This window comes from Oncorhynchus gorbuscha, linkage group LG06, assembly GCF_021184085.1.
Source record: "Oncorhynchus gorbuscha isolate QuinsamMale2020 ecotype Even-year linkage group LG06, OgorEven_v1.0, whole genome shotgun sequence".
Taxonomy (NCBI): domain Eukaryota; kingdom Metazoa; phylum Chordata; class Actinopteri; order Salmoniformes; family Salmonidae; genus Oncorhynchus; species Oncorhynchus gorbuscha.
In genome coordinates this window covers 16282837-16310113 of record NC_060178.1, presented here as the reverse complement: position 1 = coordinate 16310113, position 27277 = coordinate 16282837, and the positions used below count along the sequence as shown (strand labels likewise).

The 27277-nt window shown below is 44.8% G+C and overlaps 1 protein-coding gene across 3 annotated transcripts; it reads right to left on the bottom strand.

Annotated features, from left to right (window-relative positions):
• Window positions 1–1954: 1954 nt before the first annotated feature.
• deaf1 (DEAF1 transcription factor) lies at window positions 1955–25398 on the bottom strand. Of its 3 annotated transcripts, XM_046351647.1 has the most exons (14): window positions 25248–25350; window positions 24853–25160; window positions 23837–23925; window positions 23042–23168; window positions 22223–22369; window positions 21685–21824; window positions 21146–21211; window positions 20903–20947; window positions 19028–19157; window positions 17558–17695; window positions 3960–4228; window positions 3651–3749; window positions 3093–3182; window positions 1955–2748 (listed from the first exon to the last, which is right to left on the bottom strand). In XM_046351647.1, exons 2-14 carry the CDS (start codon window positions 25058–25060, stop codon window positions 2644–2646), a joined length of 1653 nt encoding a protein of 550 aa, XP_046207603.1. In that variant the 5' UTR covers window positions 25061–25160; window positions 25248–25350; the 3' UTR covers window positions 1955–2643. The 3 variants fall into 3 exon arrangements, with proteins under 3 accessions (XP_046207603.1, XP_046207602.1, XP_046207604.1); XM_046351646.1 differs by having other exon boundaries at window positions 24853–25398; XM_046351648.1 differs by having other exon boundaries at window positions 17567–17695; window positions 24853–25395.
• Window positions 25399–27277: the final 1879 nt, after the last annotated feature.

Here is a 27277-nt window from a genome sequence, read left to right as displayed (position 1 = left end):
CTGAGAAAAACTCTGATAATCTCAATCATGTCCACCATCCATTCAATAATAACCATGGTAGTAACACACTTAACGATGATGTCCAGAGACAGTGGGTGGGTGGATGGCAGTTGCCTATGTGTCAGACAACTCTTGCCCTGTATGAACTCCTGACTCAGGGCAAAGTTCATTCACCATCTCAAGTCAATATCCTTGTGGAAATATACAAATGAAAAATGTGTTGAAAATGTAGACTGTATTGCTGTGTTGCAATGTAATCAAAACATATTTTCACCCAGTCAAACTCAAAGCAAGCTGGTTTGAAAAGCAGTTTGCAGGTTTGTTGCAAGTTACATAGAAAATATGTTAAAATGACAAACCGTGTGAAATTCTCAGTAGTCATTACCTATCAATGTGACTTTGCAGAATTATTTAGGTCATTATATCCCATAATCTCTCACAGCAGGCAGTCATTAGGAACAAGCAAGAGGACAATCAACAAGGTAATTTATTTGTCATTGTGTTTTATATACACTCCTCAAAAAAATAAAGGGAACACTAAAATAACATCCTCGATCTGAATGAATGAAATATTCTTATTAAATACTTTTTTCTTTACATAGTTGAATGTGCTGACAACAAAATCACAAAAAATGATCAATGGAAATCAAATTTATCAACCCATGGAAGTCTGAATTTGGAGTCACACTCAAAATTAAAGTGGAAAACCACACTACAGGCTGATCCAACTTTGATGTAATGTCCTTAAAACAAGTCCAAATGAGGCTCAGTAGTGTGTGTGGCCTCCACGTGCCTGTATGACCTCACTACAACGCCTGGGCATGCTCCTGATGAGGTGGCGGATGGTCTCCTGAGGGATCTCCTCCCAGACCTGGACTAAAGCATCCGCTAACTCCTGGACAGTCTGTGGTGCAACGTGGCATTGGTGGATGGAGCGAGACATGATGTCCCAGATGTGCTCAATTGATTCAGGTCTGGGGAACGGGCGGGCCAGTCCATAGCATCAATGCCTTCCTCTAGCAGGAACTGCTGACACACTCCAGCCATATGACGTCTAGCATGGTCTTGCATTAGGAGGAACCCAGGGCCAACCGCACCAGCATATGGTCTCACAAGGGGTCTGAGGATCTCATCTCGGTACCTAATGGCAGTCAGGCTACCTCTGGCGAGAACATGCAGGGCTGTGCGGTTCCCCAAAGAAATGCCACCCCACACCATGACTGACCCACCACCAAACCGGTCATGCTGGAGGATGTTGCAGGCAGCAGAACGTTCTCCACAGCGTGTCCAGACTGTCACATGTGCTCAGTGTGAACCTGCTTTCATCTGTGAAGGGCACAGGGCACCAGTGGCCAATGCCAATCTTGGTGTTCTCTGGCAAATGCCAAACGTCCTGCACGGTGTTGGGCTGTAAGCACAACCCCCACCTGTGGACGTTGGGCCCTCATTCCAACCTCATGGAGTCTGTTTCTGACCATTTGAGCAGACACATGCACATTTGTAGCCTGCTGGAGGTCATTTTGCAGGGCTCTGGCAGTGCTCCTCCTTGCACAAAGGCGGAGGTAGCGGTCCTGCTGCTGGGTTGTTGCCCTCCTACGGCCTCCTCCACGTCTCCTGATGTACTGGCCTGTCTCCTGGTAGCACCTTCATGCTCTGGAAACTACGCTGACAGACACAGCAAACCTTCTTTCCACAGCTCGCATTGATGTTCCATCCTTGATGAGCTGCACTACCTGAGCCACTTGTGTGGGTTGTAGAATCCGTCTCATGCTACCACTAGAGTGAAAGCACCGCCAGCATTCAAAAGTGACCAAAACATCAGCCAGGAAGCATAGGAACTGAGAAGTGGTCTGTGGTCTCCACCTGCAGAACCACTCCTTTATTGGGGGTGTCTTGCTAATTGCCTATAATCTCCACCTGTTGTCTATTCCATTTGCACAACAGCATGTGAAATGTATTGTCAATCAGTGTTGCTTCCTAGGTGGACAGTTTGATTTCACAGAAGTGTGATTGACTTGGAGTTACATTGTGTTGTTTAAGTGTTCCCTTTATTTTTTTGAGCAGTGTATAACCTACAGTTGTTTACCAGCTTGTCCTGCTCCATTCAACGTAGGACAGAGCCAATGTAATACATAAAACATGTTAAATTAAATAAATGTATTGATAGAGCAAGTCTTTTTTCGGCAACAGGCATTCTGTGTTTTTAAACCCTGGTCGTGGACTATATTTGAAACGTACAGGGGTTGAGGGAAGCAATCACTACTCTTCAAATACTTGATCATCTGAAGCACACAGGCCTCGGAGCTGCATTTTTTAGAGGAAACACATTAACAGAGGTCCCGGGGTGTAATGTTGTGTTTTCAGGAGTCAAAATCTTCACATTTATTTCTTCAGACAGGAGACAATGTAATAGCATACTGCAAAACCTCTGTTTGGTGTAAAATAAATCCCAGCTATCATCAAATGCATGCTCTAGGGACATGACAAAGTCTAGCAACTATCTTTGATGTATTCAAAAGAGCAGCAGCAGCACTTAAATTCCAGCTGGCTGAGTTCTGAATGAGAGGCCATGCTCAAGTCTCCAAGGTATTGAAAGGAGGACTTTGCTGTTTTTACAGAATCTGTTTTCAGTGTCTATACCTGCTAGACCTTGACTTTGTCCATGTCTATGGTTGACATGGGCACCTCCTCCTGTACAGCCACAGCCCCACTGGTCTGGCAGCAGTTGTGCTGGTGTTCCTTCCAGTCCTGCAATAAGAATAAGGCAGACGAAAGGAGTGAGACAAGTGGTCAGTGGTGGGTGAGTTGAGGGGGCGATTCAATCTGGACACAATTTCAAGAAGTAATGTTTTTCCCTCATTTTGCCTGTTTTTGGTTCCTAAGAGTAGGCTGTTTGATTGAATCACACCCCCACCACTGACGAGGGATCAGTAGTGGGGAGGGTGGTGGGCTGTGATCCAATCAACAGACTTGATGACATGTTCATGGGTCCTAAGAGACCTTTTATGCCCTGCAGAACGAAATGAAGCCGAGCTGACACGACCCCTGACAACTTAGTGCAGTGACACGGTCTGTAGAGGGTTAAGTCTCACCTTTCTCTGACAGAAGGTGGAACAGTAGTTGACCTTGTGGCATCCCGTGCATTGGCTCATGGCCTCCCGTCCACAGTTCACGCACATTTGCTGTGGGAGAGAAAGTCACAGAATGAAATTACAATCTAAAAAAGGGATAGAATTGATTTGAAAATGAACTGGAAATCAGATAACGCAGGTCATACTTAGCATGATAGAAGAGGTGTGCTTCTCCAGGGGAACCAAGAGGCACAAAATGACACCGCTGGCTTTTTTGTTGATATGATACCAGGGTTACATTTCCCTTTCCCCCATTCTATCTAACAAATGCTCTCAGGTGGGATAAGTCATGTAGCTTCAAGGTTGTTTGTTTCTCTCGTATCTATATTGTTTATGTGTGTGAAGTAGCAGGCATGATATTTCAACCAGCTCTGACAGTTTTATCCTCCAAGGGGAGACCTGGATAAAAGAGTATTTTTCTCTTTAATGGACTGAATGGAACACAGCCAAGAGAAAAAGAAAGAGAGAAAGAGAGAAAGGGAAAATGAGAGAAAGAGAGTAAGAGGTCTCTCCATGTACCTTGATGATGATCTCTGTAATTTCTGAGCCTCTCTTCCCCTCTGGGTCATCTGGGTGCTGGAATGATATCTGACTCTGGAAGGGCTGGGTGAGTGTACACTGCAGGAGGGAAGACCGCAAATAGAAGTCAAACTAAAATTATTATTACTATTTTTTTTAAACACCTCAAGAAACCCAGCATTTCCCCATGGTCATGTTCAATAGGCACAAAACAGAAGAAAATGCTACAGTGTGAAAACGTTTCACTACATTGTGCCATAATGACCATGATCCTGGACTAACCACCAGGGTCTCCTCCAGTCCCCTCACCTCCTTCCTGCTGCCGTGGATCTTGTCCTGGCTGAAGGCATCATGGCCTGCCTGGCAGTGGCAGGACTGCTTGGCCTGGTCGATCAGTGCCTTGAGCTGCTGCACCGTGCTCAGCAGGCTGTTGGCCGTCTCCTCCAGGTAAAGCCATGTCCTCTGGCCCTCCCTGACCCCAGACACCTCCAGCCCGCCGTTCACCAGCCCCGGAGATGAGGATGGAGACTCCACCTTGGCCTGGGGGGCCATGGCCAGTGCCGGTAGCGCTGTCAACACTGTAGGAAGGGAGGGAGGGGTTAGATTAAACCTTTCCATTCCTAACGTACAATGAGAGTATTAAATAATCATTTCTTAATTATTTGAGGCAAGGAATGTAGAATATGGATTATGAACCAATATACTCTCAATAAGGGCATTGGTATGCATACAAACAATCAATATATTGTTTGACAGAAAACAAATATGCATTTAAATGTGTATTTATTGATAATAGCGATTGATAAGAATGTTAGGCCCGTCCAATTAATATGTAAGGCAGATAAATAAATAAAATCAGGGCAAAAACTACCTTCTGAAATCATGTCAACCCCAACGATAGCTGCCCTTCCTCAAACCTTGATCGCCCCCACACCTAGTAACTCCTGACATGACTCCTTATTTTATGCTTCCAAAATAAGACTGGAAAAGGGGGGAAACTTGGGTGGAACGAGGGAGAAAATTAGGCCAGATAAGCCTGCGTGCCCCACCCATTGTCCAAGTATCATGGAGGAGGAGAGATACGTCTGTGGCAGTGGCGGTCAGTGTCTTTTAAGATGAGGACAAAAAAAATATTCATGAGCATGTCCTTATTTCTATTACAGCATATTGGATGATTGTCATTCATATTCCATTCACCCAGTTCAATGTAACAGCGACAGGTTTAGCCTACTTCATGATACTCAAATTTTCCCTATACTCATGAGGTTGCTACAACCTAGCATATGAATGAACATTTACAACGTAGGTGCAGACAGGTCGAGAGACAAGTACAACAGTTGCAAAGTTTCTATTGGATAAATAAATTTATCCCTGTTTTGTTCCCTTTGCTTCAGTTTAAGAAAAGTTTTTCAACAGAATTGGCAGAATGAATACACCCCTGTTCACACTTAAACACAGTTCACTTTCATAGCAGCCACGTTGTATTCCTTCTCGCATCTATGCACTTTCCTCCTCTCACCTCTTCCCTTCGGTTTTGGACTTAAGTGCACAACACATCAGCTGTATGTGACCAGGCGAAAAAACCTTTCCAAGAAAACCACTAACAGCCTACATCGTTCTCACCATATTAGCTAAAGTAACATCATAGTTAGCATAGCTAATAGAACTAACTCTGCGCCACTCGGGGCTCCCAAGTGCTTGAGGTAACACTACAGACACCCTGGTTTGAATCCAGGCTGTATCACATCCGGCCGTGATTGGGATTGCCATAGGTCGGCGCACAATTGGCCCAGCGTCATCCGGGTTTGGTCGGTGTAGGCCGTCAATGTAAATAAGAATTGTTCTTAACTGACTTACCTAGTTAAATAAAGGATACGTTTTTTAAAAACATGTTAGTAAACCCAATAGAATCAAGCAGTAAGGTTACAGTGTACAGTCAGTAAGAGTTACACCGGCGGGCCCCGGTGGCAATACATTTGTAAAACCAAAAGTTTACCTCGACTGTTCCAGTGTTGTGTTGGAAAAATATAGCCAGCTAGCTAACATAGCATCCCTCTCTTTGAGCAGGGTGTTTCAGTAGACTAAACTAGCTAGCTGCATCTAGCTAAGTAAGTGACCCTGAAAAAAATACACTCTTGCGTCTCATTTTGGATTAAATTAATCTGTTAAAAACTTAAACTATGGTCTCTCTCTCTCTTTGAGTCAAAGACTGACCACATTTTATGCACTGCAGTGCTATTTAGCTGTAGCTTATGCTTTTAGTACTAGATTAATTATCTGATCCTGTGATTGGGTGGACAAAATGTCAGTTCGTGCTGCAAGAGCTCTGATAGGTTGGAGGACATCCTCCAGAAGTTGTCATAATTACTATGGAAGGTGGCGAGAACCATGAGCCTCCTAGGTTTTGAATTTAAGTCAATGTACCCAGAGGAGAATGGAAGCAAGATGTCCTCCGGCTACACCATGTGCTACCCTACAGAGTGCTTTTGAGGCAACTGACCTTCTTTGCAAAACAACAAGTATTTGGTGACACATGATTATATTTAGTTTTATCTAAAAGGGTTAACTTTAATGTTTTACCATTTTTATTTTTTATGAAATTCACTGAGGAGGATAGCCCTCGCCTTCCTCCTCTGAGGAGCCTCCACTGGTCTGTGGCTGTGACTCAGGGAAAGGTTTAATAATCATAGGGTTCCACCAAGCAGCACACCGTTGGAGAGATAAATCACTAATGGGCTTTCATCTTCCTCCAACTGTACCAGAGAGCACAGCAGAACAGACAAAGAGCAACAACAGTCTAAACAAAGAAGCCCCATCTACTCCGGTGGGAGAGAGGGAGATGGAAAGACAGAGAGCGACAAGCGTCATCACATACATCACAGGAGCCCTAACACACACACAGCATGAGAGGAGGCTCAAGACACACACAAACACGCACCCTGCATGCAGTCATACGCTCCCCATCCAACCTGAAAGAGCTCAAGAGGATCTGCAGAGAAGAATGAGAGAAACTCCTTAAATACAGGTGTACGAAGCTTGTAGCTTCATACCCAAGAAGACTCAAGGCTGTAATCCCTGTCAAAGGTGCTTCAACAAAGTACTGAGTAAAGTCTGAATACTTATGTAAGTGATTTTTTATTTTGTTTATACATTTGCAACATTTCTAAAAACCCTGTTGTTGCTTTGTTATTTTGGAGAATTGTGTGTAGATTGATGAGGGGGAAAAACTATTTAATCCATTTTACAATGTAATGTAACAAAATGTGGAAAAAGTCTAGGGGTGGAATTCTTTCCGAATGCACTTTGTGTGTCACTATGCAGTGTAGTCTCGCAGGCCCTGCCGCTGAAAAACACCCCCCCGCATGATGCTGCCACTACAATGCTTCACCGTAGGAATAGTGCCAGGTTTCCTCCAGATGTGACGCTTGGCATTCAGGCCAAATAGTTCAATCTTGGTTTCATCAGACTCAATCTTGTTTGTCATGGTCAACTCCAAGCAGGCAGCCATGTGCCTTTTACTGAAGAGGGCTTCCATTTGGCCACTCTACAATAAAGGCCTGATTGGTGGAGTGCTGCCGAGATGGCTAGAGCTCTGTCAGAGTGACCATCAGGTTCTAGGTCACCTCCCTAACCAAGGCCATTCTCCTCAAATTGCTCAATTTGGCCGGGCAGCCAGCTATAGGAAGAGTCTTGGTGGTTCCAAACTACTTCCATTCAAGAACTGTGTTCTTGGGGATATTCAACGCTGCAGACATGTTTTGGTACCCTTCCCCAGATCTGTGCCTCGACACAATCCTGTCTCTGAGAACTACAGACAATTCCTTCAACCTAATGGCTTGGTTTTTGCTCTGACATGCACTGTCAACTGTTGGACCTTATATAGACAGGTGTGTGCCTTTCCAAAATTTTGTCCAATCAATTGAATTTATCACAGGTGGACTCCAAGTTGTAGAAACATCTCAAGGATGATCAATGGAAAAAGGATGCACCGGAGCTCAATTTCAAATCTCATAGCAAAGGGTCTGAATTCATCTGTAAATAAGGGATCCGTTTAATAAACGTGTAAACATTTCAATTTTTTTTTTCGCTTTGTCATTATGAGGTATTGTGTGTTGATTGATGAGGAAAACATTTCATTTAAACCATTTTAGAATAAGGCTGTAATGTAACAAAATGTGGAAAAAGTCAAGGGGTCTGAATACTTGCCGAATGCACTCTATATACAATGCATGTGGTGGAAAAGAGGACATTCATTTGAGCAAGGAAATATAATCAACAATGACCAGTCCCATCATATCACATCACCAGGTGTGATGCAAGCTTGTGATTGTTCATTCAAAACAAGGTGTTCCCCCTTCAAACAGCTAACATATTCCACCTATCAAACAAGGTGTGTGTGTGTGTGTGTGTGTGTGTGTGTGTGTGTGTGTGTGTGTGTGTGTGTGTGTGTGTGTGTGTGTGTGTGTGTGTGTGTGTGTGTGTGTGTGTGTGTGTGTGTGTGTGTGTGTGTGTGTGTGTGGGCTCCTCAGAGGAGGAAGGGGAGGACCAGCCTCCTCAGTGAATTTCATTTATTTTTCAAAGCCAAACATTTAAAAAGTTATAATTTTTTAGATAAAACTATACTAAATATATTCCCTTCAACAAATAATTCAAACAAATTGTTTAGCCATGAAGGTCTACAGTAGACTCAGCAGCACTCTGTAGAGTAGCACCATGGTGTTGCTGGAGGACAGCTAACTTCCGTTCTCAGAGTACATTGACTCCAATATAAAGCCTAGGAGGCTCCGTTTTCAACCCTTTCCATAGACTTACACAGTAATTATGACTACTTCCAGAGGACATCCTCAAATCTAGCCTGAGCTCTTGCAGCATGAACTGACATGTACCTAGTACTGAAAGCATATGCTACAGCTAACATATTAATTTCTTCAAAAATGAAGGTGGAGAAAGAAAGATATTTCAGAATTGTTTCTCTTCTCACTTATCTAGCAAATGCAGCTATCTAGTTTAGCCTACTCAAACACCTGGCTCGAACAGAGGGATGCTATGTTAGCTAGCTGGCTATGATTATCAAAACACTGGAACTCTTTCAAGTCAAGGTAAGCTTTTGGTTTTACTAAATTATTTCCACCGGAGCCGCAGGTGTATCTGTTAAACTGCTTACTGACTGTCCTGCATGATTGTAATAGGTTTACTAACGTGTTAGTTCTATTAGCTATGTTGACTATGATGTTACTTTAGCTAATATGGTGACAACGATGTATGCTGTGTGTAGCAGTTATGATATGAAGGTATGGATTGGAAAGATTTTTTGGCCTGGTCACAAAAAGCTGATGTGTTGTGCAGGAAAAGGTGAGAGGAGGAGAGCGTGAAGATGCGAGAAGGAATACAACGAGCTGTTTGTATGTTTCTATATAAAAGTGAACTGCTTGTATATGATTAGGGGTGTATTCATTCCGCCAACTCTGTTGAAAAACTTTTCTTAAGTGGAAGCAAACAGAACAAAACGGGTATAAACATACCTGAATTTGTTCAATAGAAACGCTTGCAACTGTTGGACTAATGATTACACCCTAGATCAGCTAGATGCAGGCAAGAGTGTGCAAGGCGATATTGAATGTGTCACTGTCTGTCCATGTGTCACTGTCACCTCAAATGTTTATCTTGACCTGTGTGCACCAACTGTGTAAACTTTCATTTATAGGCAGTAGCAACCTCATGATGAGTATTGGGAAAATTTAAGTAGCCTTAACCTGTCACATTGAACTGGGTGAATGGAAAATGAATGACAGTAATCCAATATGCTGTAATAGAAATAAGACCTTGCTCATATTACATGTTTTTTAAATATACATATATATACACAAATAAATAAAACGTCCTCTTAAAAGGCACCGACCGTCACTGGTGTGTGTAGACATGCATGCGGGTGTGTGTGTGTACGCTTGAGTAAAAGAGATCTGCAGGGAGTACAACAATGCACTTGCACACAGCTACAGACAACAAAAAAAAAAGAAAGAAAGAAAGAAAGAAAGAAAGAGAGAAAGAAAGAAAGAGAAAGAAAGAAAGAGAGATAAAAATAGCAAAGTGAGCTATAAAAAGTTGGGGATGAGATGAGATAAATATATGGAAGAGAAAGAAAGTGAAAGAAACAGAGAGAGAAATGTGTGGGAGTCAAAGAAAAAGATACAGAATGAGAGCAAAGAGAAAGTGAGACAGAGAGAGAGTGAGAGGAAGAGAAGGAGAGAGAAAGTGTGAGAGGAAGAGAAGGAGAGAGAAAGTGTGAGAGGAAGAGGAGAGAGAAAGTGAGACAGAGAGAGAGTGAGAGGGAAGAGAAAGTGAGACAGAGAAGTGTGAGAGGAAGAGGAGAGAGAAAGTGAGAGATAGCGAGTGTGCGAGAATTCAAGAGCTAAAGAGAAAAAGAGAGGGACGGCTAGAGAGAGACTCCTGAAAAGAATGACACCTGTGATCTCCACCTGTAAAGCCTTGATTAGAGGATCAATGTCCTGGAGGTGCACAACGCCCCATAACATCCACTGCAGAGGGAATAAAAGTCAAAAACACTCTCCTAGGAGAGGATATAAATAATTCCCTCAACAAACTTAGTTCCTCATTGTTCACTTGAAAAGACTGAGACGCATCAGGGGTTGAGAAGAGGACTATAGAACAGACAGTACAGTGCAATCCTAACTAGTTGGCCAGAGAGAACAACAAAGAAAACAAAAAGACAGCATGCCAGGCAGACAGAGAGTGCATCAGTCCATACCAGGGTTTTCCAACTCTGTTCCTGGAGCGCTACCTCTAGGTTTTCATTCCAACCCTAATCTAGTACACCTGATTCTAATAATTAGCTGGTTGATCAACTGAATCAGGTTAGTTCCAGCTGGGGTTGGATTGAAAACCTACTGGAGGGTATCTCTCCAGGAACAGGGTTGGAGAGCCCTGGTATATCCACTAAACAAAAGACATCAGGCAGGCAGACAGAGTGCTTTGGTGATAGAGGAAATTATGGTTGAAATGACTAATTATGTATACATTCCAATCAGAACTGACTAGTCCAAATGCTATAATGTACTGTACATGTGAATTTTCTCTCTTGCTCCCTTTCCCAATTGTATATAATGTAGTCAGGAGTTTAGTAACAATGAAGGTCTGTTCCTTAGTTCATTCAGTTGTACAAATCTCCAGGTGGTGGGAACGGGCCATCTCCAGATTGTCTAGAATGTTGATTTATACTGACTGGCCTTGACTTCGTGCTGATAACGCAAAGGCTCAAGAGCTAGAGGGCCCCTCTGCTTGTAAATAGAACGTTTGGAAAACGCTGACGTCATTTTCAGTTTATAACCTGTGGAAATGTGTGTATACGTTTAGCACTCTCTTGAAATAAAAGCAGTTACCTTTGGCTTTTAAGACTGGTCTCGATCTACTTCATGCATAATTAATGAACTTACAACTCATTAATGAATTAGAAATGAGTGAGAATTGGTTTTGGCAATAAAACATACAGGAATTTAGAATTCCTCTATCATTTGGTCTATACACTTTTGGCTTCTCACAGTACTAAACGAAGGTGTACTATTGCTGAGCTTTTTGAGGTCCGTTCGGTTTCGCTTATTAAAAAAATACGATTTTTTTATTTATTCTTACATTAAATGCATAATGAAATAATTATTTTAGAGTTTATTAATTGAACTTGCAAAGTAAAAAAATTGTGAAAATGAAATTGCCAAAACCAAATATTCCATCATCTCCGTCAGGTCCACATTGGGTAGACAAAGGAAAAATGGTAAATTACGATGAAAATAATATTAGTTCCGTCCTATACTTAAGATTTTATTTGAGGACATTATTATTTTTCATTCATTAAAGTCATCTTCTCATCCAGGCAGTAACAGTCAGCCAGCCAGCCCATCTAACGTTATCTATCTTTAGTCATCCTATTCAGCGAGGCTAGCCTGCTACAGAGCTGCCTGACATGTTGTGTACATTACTCTCTCATGCGAGCCGTGTAAAAGTGTATCAAATAACAGATGCAATGGATTATGGTCATTGTAGTTAAATACCTTGTTTCTGTGCTGAACTAGGTTGAAAATTTGCTTAATGGAAACTACAACTCCCTTCAGCCCAGTGTCCCACATAGTTCCTGACTTGATTTCTGTCTTGAATTATTTAAAATGAGTTCTAGAGAAACAGTGCGTTGGGCTCAAAAAAACAAAAAAAGTACAATGGAATTCAAGTAATTGAAGCGACGGGCAATTAGTTCGAATCAAACCTTAGTCGCATGCAACGAATATAACAGCGAAATGCTTACTTACGAGCCCTTAACAACAATGCAGTTTTGAAAAAAACAAAAACAAATGAATATGAAGAGATAAAACAAGTAATTAAAGAGCAGCAGTAATATAACAATAGCGAGACTATATACAGGGGGTACCGATACATAGTAAATGTGCGGGAGCACCGGTTAGTTGAGGTAGTATGTACAAGTAGGTAGAGTTATTAAAGTGACTATGCATAGATTACATCACTGCTACTCTCAGTTGTCAAGAGGGGTGGGGGGTGGGGGGAGGGGGCGGCAATGAAAATAGTCTGGGTAGCCATTTGACTGGATGTTCAGGAGTCTTATGGCTGGGGGGGGTAAAAGCGGTTTAGAAGCCTTTTGGAACTACACTTGGCGCTCCGGTACGGCTTGCCGTGTGGTAGCTGAGAGAACAGTCTATGACTAGGGTGGCTGGAGTCTGACAATTTTCTGGGCCTTCCTCTGACACCGCCTGGTATAGAGGTCCTGGATGGCAGGACCTGGGTCGTTTGCACTACCCTCTGTAGTGCCTTGCGGTCGGAAGTCAAGCAGTTGCCATACCAGGCAGCGATGCAACGTGCTCTCGATGGTGCAGCTGTAGAACCTTCTGAGGACCCATGCCAAATATTTTCAGTCTCCTGAGGGGGAATAGGTTTTGTCGTACCCTCTTCACGACTGCCTTGGTGTGCTTGGACCATGTTAGTTTATTGGTGATGTGGACACCAAGGAACTTGAAGCTCTCAACCCGATGATGGTGTTGATTTGAGCCATAACCAGCCTTTTAAAGCACTTCATGGCTGCAGACGTGAGTTCTACAGGTCGGTAGTCATTTAGGCAGGTTACCTTAGTGTTCTTGGGCACAGGCACTATGGTGGTCTGCTTGAAACATAGTTGGTATTAGTCTTGGACAGGGAAAGGTTGAAAATGTCAGTGAAGACACTTGCCAGTTGGTCAGCACATGCTGGCAGTACACGTACTGGAAGTCCGCCTGGCCCTGCGGCCTTGTGAATGTTGACCTGTTTTTAAAGTCTTACTCACATCGACTGCAGAGGGCGTGATCACACAGCTTATGCTCTCATGCATGTTTCAGTGTTATTTGCCTCTAAGCGAGCATAGAGGTAGTTTAGCTCATCTGGTAGGCTCGTGTCACTGGGCAGCTCTCGGCTGTGCTTCCCTTCCTAGTCTGTAATAGTTTTCAAGCCCTGCCACATCCGACGAGCCGGTGTAGTACGATTCGATTTTAGACCTGTATTGACGGTTTGCCTGTTTGATGGATCGCCTGAGGTCATAGCAGGATTTCTTATAAGCTTCCGGATTAGAGTCGCGCTCTTTGAAAGCGGCATCTCTAGCCTTTAGCTCAGTGTGGATGTTGCCTGCAATCCATGGCTTCTGGTTGTATGGTCACTGTGGGGACGACGTCATTGATGTGCTTTTTGATGAAGCCAATGACTGATATGGTGTACTCCAATGCCATTGGAGGAATCCCAGAACATATTCCACCCTGTGCTAGCAAAACAGTCCTGTAGCTTAGCATCTGACCACTTTTTTATTGATCTCATCACTGGTGCTTCCTGTTTAAATTTTTGCTTGTAAGCAGGAATCAGGAAGATATAATTACGGTCAGATTTGCCAAATGGAGGGTGAGGGAGAGATTTGTATGCTTCTCTGTGTGTGGAGTAAAGGTGGTCCAGAGTTGTTTCCCCTCTGGTAGCACATTTAACATATTGATAGAAATTTGATCAATCGGATTTAAGTTTCCCTGCATTAAAGTCCCCGGCTACTAGGAGCGCAGCCTCTGGGTGAGGGTTTTCTTGTTTGCTTATGGGGGAATACAGCTCATTCAATGCTGTCTTAGTGCCAGCCTCTGACGGTGGTGGTATGTAAACGGCTATGAAAAATACAGATCAAAACTCTAGAGAGAGCGATGGGAACAGAGAGCGAGCGATGGGAACAGAGAGCGAGCGATGGGAACAGAGAGAGAGCGATGGGAACAGAGAGCGAGCGATGGGAACAGAGAGCGAGAGAGAGCGAGCGATGGGAACAGAGAGCGAGCGAGCGATGGGAACAGAGAGCGAGCGAGCGATGGGAACAGAGAGCGAGCGAGCGATGGGAACAGAGAGCGAGCGAGCGATGGGAACAGAGAGAGAGCGAGCGATGGGAACAGAGAGAGAGCGGCGATGGGAACAGAGAGAGAGCGGCGATGGGAACAGAGAGCGGCGGCGATGGGAACAGAGAGCGAGCGAGCGATGGGAACAGAGAGAGAGAGAGCGATGGGAACAGAGAGAGAGAGAGCGATGGGAACAGAGAGCGAGCGAGCGATGGGAACAGAGAGCGAGCGAGCGATGGGAACAGAGAGCGAGCGAGCGATGGGAACAGAGAGCGAGAGAGCGATGGGAACAGAGAGCGAGAGAGCGATGGGAACAGAGAGCGAGAGAGCGATGGGAACAGAGAGAGAGCGAGCGATGGGAACAGAGAGAGAGAGAGCGATGGGAACAGAGAGAGAGAGAGCGATGGGAACAGAGAGAGAGCGAGCGATGGGAACAGAGAGAGAGCGAGCGATGGGAACAGAGAGCGAGCGATGGGAACAGAGAGCGAGAGAGAGCGAGCGATGGGAACAGAGAGAGAGAGAGAGCGAGCGATGGGAACAGAGAGAGAGAGAGCGATGGGAACAGAGAGAGAGCGAGCGATGGGAACAGAGAGCGAGCGAGCGATGGGAACAGAGAGAGAGAGAGCGATGGGAACAGAGAGAGAGAGAGCGATGGGAACAGAGAGAGAGCGAGCGATGGGAACAGAGAGAGAGCGAGCGATGGGAACAGAGAGAGAGAGAGCGATGGGAACAGAGAGCGAGCGAGCGATGGGAACAGAGAGCGAGCGAGCGATGGGAACAGAGAGCGAGCGAGCGATGGGAACAGAGAGCGAGCGAGCGATGGGAACAGAGAGCGAGAGAGCGATGGGAACAGAGAGCGAGAGAGCGATGGGAACAGAGAGCGAGAGAGCGATGGGAACAGAGAGCGAGCGATGGGAACAGAGAGAGAGAGAGCGATGGGAACAGAGAGAGAGCGATGGGAACAGAGAGCGAGCGATGGGAACAGAGAGCGAGCGATGGGAACAGAGAGCGAGAGAGAGCGAGCGATGGGAACAGAGAGCGAGCGAGCGATGGGAACAGAGAGCGAGCGATGGGAACAGAGAGAGAGCGATGGGAACAGAGAGAGAGAGAGCGATGGGAACAGAGAGAGAGAGAGCGATGGGAACAGAGAGAGCGATGGGAACAGAGAGAGAGCGAGCGATGGGAACAGAGAGAGAGCGAGCGATGGGAACAGAGAGAGAGCGAGCGATGGGAACAGAGAGAGAGCGAGCGATGGGAACAGAGAGAGAGCGGCGATGGGAACAGAGAGAGAGCGGCGATGGGAACAGAGAGAGAGCGGCGATGGGAACAGAGAGAGAGCGGCGATGGGAACAGAGAGAGAGCGGCGATGGGAACAGAGAGAGAGCGAGCGATGGGAACAGAGAGAGAGCGAGCGATGGGAACAGAGAGAGAGCGAGCGATGGGAACAGAGAGAGAGAGCGATGGGAACAGAGAGAGAGAGCGATGGGAACAGAGAGCGAGCGATGGGAACAGAGAGAGAGCGATGGGAACAGAGAGCGAGCGATGGGAACAGAGAGCGAGCGATGGGAACAGAGAGCGAGCGATGGGAACAGAGAGCGAGCGATGGGAACAGAGAGCGAGCGATGGGAACAGAGAGCGAGCGATGGGAACAGAGAGCGATGGGAACAGAGAGCGAGCGATGGGAACAGAGAGCGAGCGATGGGAACAGAGAGCGAGCGATGGGAACAGAGAGCGAGCGATGGGAACAGAGAGCGAGCGATGGGAACAGAGAGCGAGCGATGGGAACAGAGAGCGAGCGATGGGAACAGAGAGCGGCGATGGGAACAGAGAGCGGCGATGGGAACAGAGAGCGAGCGATGGGAACAGAGAGCGAGCGATGGGAACAGAGAGCGAGCGATGGGAACAGAGAGCGAGCGATGGGAACAGAGAGCGAGCGATGGGAACAGAGAGAGAGCGATGGGAACAGAGAGAGAGCGATGGGAACAGAGAGAGAGCGATAACAGCATTACCATTCAACGCTTCGCATTCGTCGCTTTACAAGAGGGCCTACTCCCGCACTGCCATCCTGAAGAACCACCACTGACACAGAGTTCACTAAATAACTAGAGAAGTACATTACTGGCCAGGAAAGTGAATTACTGGCTAGCCAACCAACCCACGCTAGTCAGGTCCGTGCTCTGCTCTGCCCGCCAACCAGATGGCTAATTAAGCGCAGAGATCGTCATTAACCTTAACATTAGCAGCAGTCACACAGAGGATGCGGCTCACACCATTACGGCTGGCTGAGTACTCTGTTGGATACCAGTCTTGCTCACAGGGAGGGTGGATCAGTGCGTGTGTCAGTCCCTCTTCTTAATGTAGAGTGACTGAGCAGCAAACGCCAGCCATTCTGCACAAAATGGTTTAAAATCCAGTATAGACCACGGAGAGCAAACTGCAGTTCTTTAAGAGAGGAAAGAACAGTGCAAGCCTGAAAGACACAAAGGGATGCAAATAAATAGGAGAATATCAATGGGGGAGAGGAAATAAGGGGGAGGTTAAAATGGTAATTGTGGCCATTTTTCACACGGGGAGCAGAGCGCGTCGGTCAGACGGGTATCCCCGACAGAGAGGCTTAGTTAATATGGAGGCGTCCCCCGGGAGCTCGTCAGCTAGACAGAGGAACGGAACGCACGTCGCTCACACTCAAACCAATCAGGACACATACATGGCCCGGGCATCCCTGGGTTCTGATAGGATGATTAATAGGGGGTGTATACAGACTGCTGTCTGCCGGGCACAGACAGGCAGCCAGAGCCCAGTCTAATAGGGATTCCACCACTCACTACCAACCACAGGTAACATGACCCTGTCCCCCCTCACTGTCTGTCAGACACACAGAGCAGAGGACTCAAGGAACACAGATTTCTTAGGGCAATATGTTAAATGTCACGCTGGAAACCAGGTTAATACATCTATAGAGTCTACTTTGCTTGTGGAAATAGCGAGCTATGCATTTTGGATCCAGCTGTTAATTCAAAACCACTGTTTAATCCGAGGGACTCTGTGATATATCCTCAACTGAAGACCTTCGAGAATTGGATGCCTGACTATGGTTGAGGGCTAACCTACTGTAGGTACCTTCTGTGTGATGGTGGTGTGGTAACCTACTGTAGGTACCTTCTGTGTGATGGTGGTGTGGTAACCTACTGTAGGTGCCTTCTGTGTGATGGTGGTGTGGTAACCTACTGTAGGTACCTTCTGTTTGATGGTGGTGTGTTAACCTACTGTAGGTGCCTTCTGTGTAATGGTGGTGTGGTAACCTACTGTAGGTACCTTCTGTGTGATGGTGGTGTGGTAACCTACTGTAGGTGCCCTCTGTGTGATGGTGGTGTGGTAACCTACTGTAGGTGCCCTCTGTGTGATGGTGGTGTGGTAACCTACTGTAGGTGCCCTCTGTGTGATGGTGGTGTGGTAACCTACTGTAGGTGCCTTCTGTGTGATGGTGGTGTGGTAACCTACTGTAGGTACCTTCTGTGCTGGTGAAGACCTCGCCATGTGCCGTGCCCTCAGAGAGAAGGGCTGTGGCGTCCCCGGGAGACGTCCGGTCGAAGGTCAGGGTCCCTGACGTGGTGATCTGGCCTGACGGAGACACTGTGACTGGAGTGCAGAAAGAAGACAAAGACAACGCATTGATTGATTTCAGAATAAAAACATTTGAGTGCTTTATATTGTCCCCAACTACAGGGTCAGTGGGACTTGGGAACAACTTTTTATAAGACAAGATACATTGTGTCATGTCATACATAGATACTTTTTGTTTTTTAAACCTATATTTAACTAGGCAAGTCAGTTAAGAACAAATTCTTATTTACAATTATGGACAGGGGACAGTGGGTTAACTGCCTTGTTCAGAGGCAGAACGACAGTTTTTTTTTACCTTGTCAGCTCTGGGATTCGATCTAGCAACCTTTCGGTTACTGGCCCAACGCTTTAACCACTAGGCTATACGGCCAATAGAGCTGTGAATCATCTCAAATAAAAACTGATCTCAGAACATTGACAGCCAAAAACAATGCAATGTCATAAAGATATGGTCCAATATGCAGTAGATCTGAAACAAATGTGGAAACTATTATATTGGTAATAAAACAATTCAAAAGACGTAAGTTTTGGTAGAGAGGATAGAAATCAATCGCCTCAACACAGTAACTAAAGATAAACAAAAGGAAACAGACTCACTATTACCATGGTAAGTGATAAGATAAGACAATATGGAGCTGGATTGAGGCACAACCAAGTTTTATTTCCCCTGGGACAATGTTTCTCTCAATGGCTAGCTCAGTAGTAGTCCAACTGGACACCAGTTGGAAACCCCACCCCAAATCTAATGCCAGCATTAAAGTCTGTACATTTTCATTTCAACAAATAACATTACATTCATTGCATTTTAACCAATAAATGCACATACTCAATAGAAATCTATTTTCTAAATGATCTTTCTCAAAAACATTTGTATATTGTCTTATAAAATCTGCACTCTCAATTCCCCCAAAACGGTGCCAACAGCTACCCCGTGATCCCATTTTGACAAGGTAATGACAGATGATGACCGAGCAGGATTTACTTTGTCTTCTGTCCTGTGCTTTGACTCGTCTGTAACACATATTTAAAGAATTCCTTCTGAATGACGGGACCCATGTATGTCATTCAAGAGGTTAAGGGGAGGACGTCAGAACGTCTGTCTGTGGTATCTGAAGAGTATGTGAGTTTAAAGTTGTATTAGTCATCTTCACCTTCTTCTTCTGTCCAAGTAGACTCATTTAGCTGTGTATTTGTGTGTGTGTGTGTGTGTGTGTGTGTGTGTGTGTGTGTGTGTGTGTGTGTGTGTGTGTGTGTGTGTGTGTGTGTGTGTGTGTGTGTGTGTGTGTGTGTGTGTGTGTGTGTGTGTGTGTGTGTGTGTGTGTGTGTGTGTGTGTGTGTGTAACTCACATGTTGCCCCCGGTGCCAGTGTGATGTTCTTGGGCGGTGGGAGGGGGAGGTCCTTCTTCTCTGGAGTGGTCGGCTGCTCGTTCTCCTTCTTGCGTCTCTTGTAAGGAACAAACAGTCTGACCGGGCCAGTCTGGACCAGAAGGAAAGGGGAGAATCACAGACAACAGGGGAGATCAAAGTCTGAAGCATCCGTTTAGAACTTCCACTCACCACCAAGTCTAGTGGCGGAGATGAGAGAGAGTCTGGTGGCGGAGATGAGAGAGAGTCTGGTGGCGGAGATGAGAGAGAGTCTGGTGGCGGAGATGAGAGAGAGTCTGGTGGCGGAGATGAGAGAGAGTCTAGTGGAGGAGATGAGAGAGAGTCTAGTGGCGGAGATGAGAGAGAGTCTAGTGGCGGAGATGAGAGAGAGTCTGGTGGCGGAGATGAGAGAGAGTCTGGTGGCGGAGATGAGAGAGAGTCTGGTGGCGGAGATGAGAGAGAGTCTGGTGGCGGAAAGTAGGAGAAGATGGAGCCAGATGAAACCTTGCCGACATTCTGCTAATTTTCTCATCGATTAAACATTCAATCTCAATCCAGTTCTGTTACCAAAATTAGAATCTTTTAGAAATAGAGTGCACTAACTTTTATAGACTTCACTCTTTGCAAAGGTTTCAAGAAATTGCGTAGCTTAGGAGTGCAAGGGCGAATTGAGTTATAGAGTACCACTGTATGTGTCATAATATCCATAAAACCTATCGGTCAAACAAGGAAAGGGTTCCAATCGTTTTACAACAATTACATTTATCCCATAGGGGATTTTAGATACATGATGAGCTGGATGAGACTCCCGAATCGAGGCAAAGGTAAAAATCTGGATTAACCATCTAATGTTAGCTAAATGTAGCAATGAATACATTTAAATAAATGTACAATTCTGTGAACTGTCTTATGCAACTTTTAAATTGACACAATACCTGTCAGCAAAGGTGTCAGCTAGAGATGATGTGCAGGAGCTTGCAGGGATTTGTAGTCTTACATGAAGTCTACTTTGCATTTTCGGATCTGAGCGTCAAGAGATGAATATATTGATAAAAGTCAACTTGTCCGAAAGAGATTTAAATGGTTATCAAAACACAGCCTATATTTTCAGTGTTTCTAAAATTCCCTATGGGAAAAATGAATGAATGGTGGACAAATGATTGGAACCATTTCCCTGTTTCACTGCTAGGTTTTATGGGTATTATGACACTTTCACTGTAGGGCTCTATTGCACACGTGCACTTCAGAGTGGGCGTTCCCTAATAGAAATATGCAAATACATGCTAAAACACGCCAATAGAATCTTGCTAGCTCGGGCTTTGCTCTGCCCACCTCCTTGCTTCTTCTGCCCACTGCTTAATTTGCTCCCATTGGAAAAGACACCAATGACAAGTCTTGGATTAGTTGCCAGTATCTTTGGTATAATTAGTCATCAATAGTCGTGGTGGAAATAATATGTGATCAGTTTTTCCCACACCTTCGAGAACTGTTGGTCAGCTTAATTAGTTTCAGTAACAATAAGTAAAAAACAATTAGCAGTTCTATAACAGTAACGCTTACAGGCAGTTGAATGTTCTGTTTCATGTGATCAACAAAGTTATGAAAGATTGCATTTGATGCAGATGGCAAAAGCAGCTGTGAAACAAAATATATGTTGTGCTGTAGGAAACAATTTCTCCCCTTATCTTGCAAACAATAAACCAGTCCCCCAGAGTCTATCCTTTATGTCTGCCAGCCCAGGGAACCACTAGTCAGGATCAGAGGAACAACTATCACACACTTAGCAGAGACACAACATTGGCTCATTATTGTTTATATTATGGCTGGCAATGCATGTCATAAATAAATGGTACATACCATATTAATGTTCTCCCCTGCGTAAGATGGACTATCCTTGGTACACTAGGGGAAAATATAAGACAAAGAGAATGTGATTGGACAAAACGTACATGTCATGCAAACCGCACACTGAGAGCCTGTACTGAGCAGTTCTGTTTGTTACACCTATACCCTTGTGGCGTCCTATCCCTAGAGCTACCGACATGTTCAAAAGACATTCATTCACTGACATCTTTGTCTCTGTAAAGTCAATTAACTCACCAATGAGAGGTCGTCACAGCAGGCCGCACAAGTGCAGGACGCGGCATGGGGGTTGAGGATGCGCTCCTGAGAAACCAATCATATGGCCAGTTACTAACTAACTAAATAAATAAATATATATATCCTTAATTATATACAGTGGGGCAAAAACGTATTTAGTCAGCCACCAATTGTGCAAGTTCTCCCACTTAAAAAGACGAGGCCTGTAATTTTCATCATAGGTACACTTCAACTATGACAGACAAAATGAGAAGAAAAAAATCCAGAAAATCACATTGTAGGATTTTTAATGAATTTAATTGCAAATTATGGTAGAAAATAAGTATTTGGTCAATAAAAAACGTGAATCTCAATACTTTGTTATATACCCTCTGTTGGCAATGACAGAGGTCAAACGTTTTCTGTAAGTCTTCACAAGGTTTTCACACACTGCGCCACTGTATATACACCCTTAATTGTCTTCTGACCGCAGGTGGCACAGTTCCATCAGAGCCGGTCACGGCTGACAGACTGTGGCCTGAGTGGACTGGCTTGCTCACCTGGATTAGGCACTGCAGGGGACGGCCTGCATAGCGGATGCTTCTCTTCCAGTCCTTGCTGCTCGCCCGGCCAGACATGCCCTCAAACTCAGTGGGCGTGTACCAGTGGTTGCTGTGCTTGATGCAGCGTCCCTTTCCACCTGGTTGTCAGTCGATTGGACAGGCAGCAGAGACAAGACAACACGGCCACCATTATTTACATGGAGATGGACATGCAGTTAATTATTTAGACTATCCTAGCCCCTTCATTCACCATATCCCATGTATTCTCAAATTGAGGGAAGAAAATCTATAATCTGTCAAATATGGCTTCTTTCAGACAACTTTTAGCAGCTGGATTTGTTAAAACAATCAACTCCAGAGAACCACCCCTATTCCGCCACTGCTCAACTTTGTCAACAAGTTCACACATTTATTTCTCCAGTCTTGATACTTCAACTACAGGCCATCAGAGTGGCTGCGGTTTCCAGCCAGGGCTGAGGAAAGCTGTCCTCATCTTCAAACCAAGAGCTCCACCTTGTGGCCCAACTAGCCCTACCTGAGCCCAGTCTGTTCTTGTACAACATGCCGCTGGTGTTCCTGCAGCGCACTGGCAGCTCGTTGTTGTACACAGATGGATCCCAGTTGTACTTGGAGCCATCTTTCTCCTGCCCTGGATTCATTGGGGTGGGGGGAGTCTGGGGGGGCTGGGGACAACACAACACTGAAGTTACAGAGACACCTGAAATGTATTTCAGATAGCCTGACGACTCACTAAATTCTTCCGCTGTTCTGTCATTCACTACATACTTTAGTCTGAGACTGCCATCTTTGAAGTCATTTGTAGTGAGGGGGGGAGGATGAGGGGCGTTGTACAAAACAAGTCAACAGCAATCGGATCGTCTCTAACCAATCAGAGTATTAAAGCCAATGACACATTTTCAGACCGCTGTTTTACCAATGTGTATTCTGACTCTGGCCCAACCCATTCGTTTCTGGACCAATCAGACGGCCCTGAATTTGTTCGCATTCAGTGAAGGGTTGGGAAGGCACTCAGATAGACTCATTGGGGAGAAGAAAGTAACGTCCTTGGGCGTGGTGTAGAATTTGGCCAGAACAAGGAGTCTGGTGGCCAGGCAATATTTTAGCGGCCATATACCGATTTAGACATTAAATTTATCCTGTCTTGGTTAGGCATCTCTGGAATATAAGCACACAGGTCAAAGCAGATGCTGCTATCTATTGACTACAAGTCCATTACAGCAACTTTCCCAGCACAGTAATGATAGGTGATGGTAGGAATTTTATACAATACTTTCTATGAAAAGTATCATACAAAATACAGGTCAAGAGCACATTGAGATTCCCTGGTGCATACCAGAGGACATGGCGGCTGCAGCGTTCTTCAGTCCTGTTGCGTCCACTATTCCTTCAGTGTGAACCACTATCAGAGTGGCCTTCTGGGAATTGAGACCGTCGCCAATCTGTAGGGTGGTCCTGCCAGTCTGTCATGTGATGGAGAATCAGAGAGAAACATTACATTGCACAGTCTGTGCTGCTGGGTAGGTGATGTGACATATGAGTCTAGTTTTCCACGGTCTGTTTCTTTTCAGATTAGTTGTTGGAAAATCTGACACAAATGTGGTCCTATAGTCTAGCCTAGTGAGTAGTCCTATAGTCTAGACGATATATGCCTAGTGAGTGGTCCTATAGTCTAGACGATATACACCTAGTGAGTGGTCCTATAGTCTAGACGATATACACCTAGTGAGTGGTCCTATAGTCTAGACTATATACGCCTAGTGAGTGGTCCTATAGTCTAGACTATATACGTTATGACTATATATAGTCTAGACTATATACACGTTATGACTATATATAGTCTAGACTATATACGTTATGACTAGATATGTTAAATACTCATGTTGGGCTCTAGTGTGGCAGAGGTCAACATCAACATTTGAGTCATTTAGAAAACGCTCTTATCCAGAGTGACTTACAGTAGTGAGTGCACACATTTTCGTACTGGTCTCCCGTGGGAATCGAACCCAAAACCTTTGCATTACAAGTGTCATGCTCTACCAACTGAGCTACGCAGAAACAATACAAATCCACTAGTAGGCCGAGACCACAAGATATTCAGATCCAAAATGACCACCATGTGAGAACTTACAAGAACATGCTCTGGTATGGAGGCTGAGGTGGCAGTGAACACATTGTCCTCGGCTGCTTGGACATCCCCCACAGTGACTGTTGTGACTTCTGTTGTGAGAGATCACATGTTGAAATAGTCAAGTGCACTCTACCTACATGACTGGCTTGGCTCTCTTTGTAGTAGATCTTACTATGTGAATCACATTAGTTTTGATGTATTTATTTTTTTATTTAAGGTGGCCATGATGGTATGAAGGCCAGATTGGGAATTTAGCCAGGACCCCGGGGTTAACACCCCTATTCTCACAATAAATGCCATGGGATCTTTAGTGACCACAGAGTCAGGACACCCATTTTAACATCCCATCTGAAAGACTGCACCCTATAAAGGGCAATCACTGCCCTGCAGCATTGGGATATTTATTTTTAGGGACCAAAGGAAAGAGTGTCTCCTACTGGCCCTCCAACACCACTTTCAGCAGTATCTGGTCTCCCATCCAGGGCTACCAGGACCAACCCTACTTAGAATCAGAGGTAAGCCAGCAGGGGGATGCAGGGTGGTATGCTGATAGATGATTTGATAGGGAAACAAAAACAAGGACTGTGCCCAAATATTTGAATACCAAATATTATGTATAAAACTGGAAAGATGGGCGTCTTGCAATATTACCTGTATTTTACCTAACGCTAAATACAAATATCTCCGGAAAATAACATGTTTGGAGGTACATGTAAGGGGCTATGCTGATAATCAAATGTATAAATTAGCTAGTTCATGCATTTCAAAATGGGTAACGGTACTATAACTAATGCAGCTGAATTAGGTTAGACTGGTTGATTTAGCTAGCTAGCTAACCTGCCTGTTTGTGTTTGCCTATGCGTCTAGTATTGTAACTAACAGTACTAGCACAGATGAAAGGAAGTTAGCTAGGAAACATAATGTGGTACTTGCTAACGAGCTAAAACAGGTGTAGGTGACATTTAGCTAGCTTGGCGAGTATCAGTAACGTTAGCTGGCTGCATTCTCAAACTTGCCTGCAAAAGCTGTCTCGGCATCGTCAGAGTTCGGCAAGGACTCGGTCCCAATCTCGATGTTCCCCGGTTCTCCCATTACTGTCATCGTGGTGACTTCGGCCTCCGACTCAGTATCCGAATCCACCCCCTCCTCCACCGGCTCTCCGGCAGCGTCTATGGACTCCTCGTCCAACACTAGTCCCTTCGTTGCCGAGTCCGTCTCGTCCATTTTCCTATGTCTAACGATTTACGCCGAATTTGACCGAGAAATAATCGGAGAATATGGCACCGACCCGATTATATTGTGTTGAGCATAAACCGCTCATGCACTGGAATAAAATAAAAATAATTTGTGCCGTCGATTCAATTATTATTTCAAACCAAATGTATTAAAACGGTGAGAAATGGCGTCTTACCTTCGTTGTCTTTACGCTTTTCGGTCAAGTCTCACAGGAAGGAGATGCAGCGGAAATTACCGAAACAAAACGACGTCACACGAATCGACGCTCAAATCTCGTTTCAGTTTTACACCACTAGGTGGTAATATACACATGAGAATAGAACTTGTAAAAAGTTTATTGAACCTTTATTTAATTAGGCAAGCCAATTAAGAACTCATTCGGATTCTACAATGACAGCCTACCCTGGCCAAACCCTCCCCTAACCCGGAAGATGCTGTGCCAATCAACAAATTGGATGCAGTCCATCACAGTGCCATCCGTTTTGTCACCAAAGCCCCATATACTGCCCACCACTGCGACCTGTACTCTCTCGTTGGCTGGCCCTCGCTTCACTCTCGTCGCCAAACCCACTGGCTCCAGGTCATCTACAAGTCTCTGCTTGGTAAAGCCCCACCTTATCTCAGCTCACTGGTCACCATAGCAGCACCCACTCATGGCACACGCTCCAGCAGATATATCTTACTGATCACCCCCCAAGCCAATTCATACTTTGGCCGCCTTTCCTTCCAGTTCTCTGCTTGCCAATGACTGGAACAAACTACAAAATCACTGAAGCTGGTGACTCATACCTCCCTCACTAGCTTTAAGCACCAGCTGTTAGAGCAGCTCACAGATCACTGCACCTGTACATAGCCAATCTGTAAACAGCCCATCCAACTACCTCATCCCCATACTGTATTTATTTATTTATCTTGCTCCTTTGCACCCCAGTATCTCTACTTGCATATTCATCTTCTGCACATCTACCATTCCAGTGTTTAATTTGCTATATTGTAATTACTTCGCCACCATGGCCTATTTATTGCCTTAACTCCCTTATCTTACCTTATTTGCACTCACTGTATATACACTTTTTGTTTTCTTTTTTTCTACTGTATTATTGACTGTATGTTTGTTTATTCCATGTGTAACTCTGTATGTGTCGAACTGCTATGCTTCATCTTGGCCAGGTCACAGTTGCAAATGAGAACTTGTTCTCAACTAGCCTACCTGGTTAAATAAAGGTGAAATAAATCAAATAAAATACCGCCCTATGTTATGTCTAATAATGAACAATTTTTCAGGGTTTCCCAAACTAGGTCCAGGTCATCTACAAACTAAGTCCTGGGGCCCACCTTGAGTGCATGTTTTGGTTTTTGCCCTAGCATTACACAGCTGATTCAAATAACCAACTCATAATAGGGCAAAAAACTAAATATGCACTCAGGATGGGGCCCCAGGACCGAGTTTGGGATACCCTGAGCCAGGAGGGTGGTCGGTCGGCTTCACTTGGGCCAACGACGTCTTATAGTGACTTTTTTCAAGGTCTATGACGTCCTTAGAGTTGGAAAATGTGGATATTGGCGAAACTGGAAAACGGTGTCGTACAGGCTGATCCAGAGCATCCCAAACATGCTCAAAGGGTGACATATCTGGTGAGTTTGCAGGCCATGGAAGAACTGGGACATTTTCAGCTTCCAGGAATTGTGTACAGATCCTTGTGACATGGGGCAGTGCATTATCATGCTGAAACATGATGAATGGCATAACAATGGGCCTCAGGATCTCGTCATGGTATTTCTGTGCATTCAAATTAATATATAATAATAATATATGCCATTTAGCAGACGCTTTTATCCAAAGCGACTTACAGTCATGTGTGCATACATTCTACGTTGCCATCAATAAAGTGCAATTGTGTTCGTTGTCCGTAGCTTATGCCTGCCCATATCATAACCCCACCGTCACCTTTGGGCACTCTGTTTACAATGTTAACATCAGCAAACCGCTCACCCACATGATGCCACACACGTAGTCTGCGGTTGCGAGGCCGGTTGGACATAGTGACAAATTCTCGAAAACGAAGTTGGAAGCGGCTTATGGTGGAGAAATGAACATAAAATACTCTGGCAACAGCTCTGGTGGAGAACTCCGCAGTCAGCATTCCAATTGCACGCTCCCTAAAAACGTGAAACACTTGTGGAATTGTGTTGTGTGACAAAACT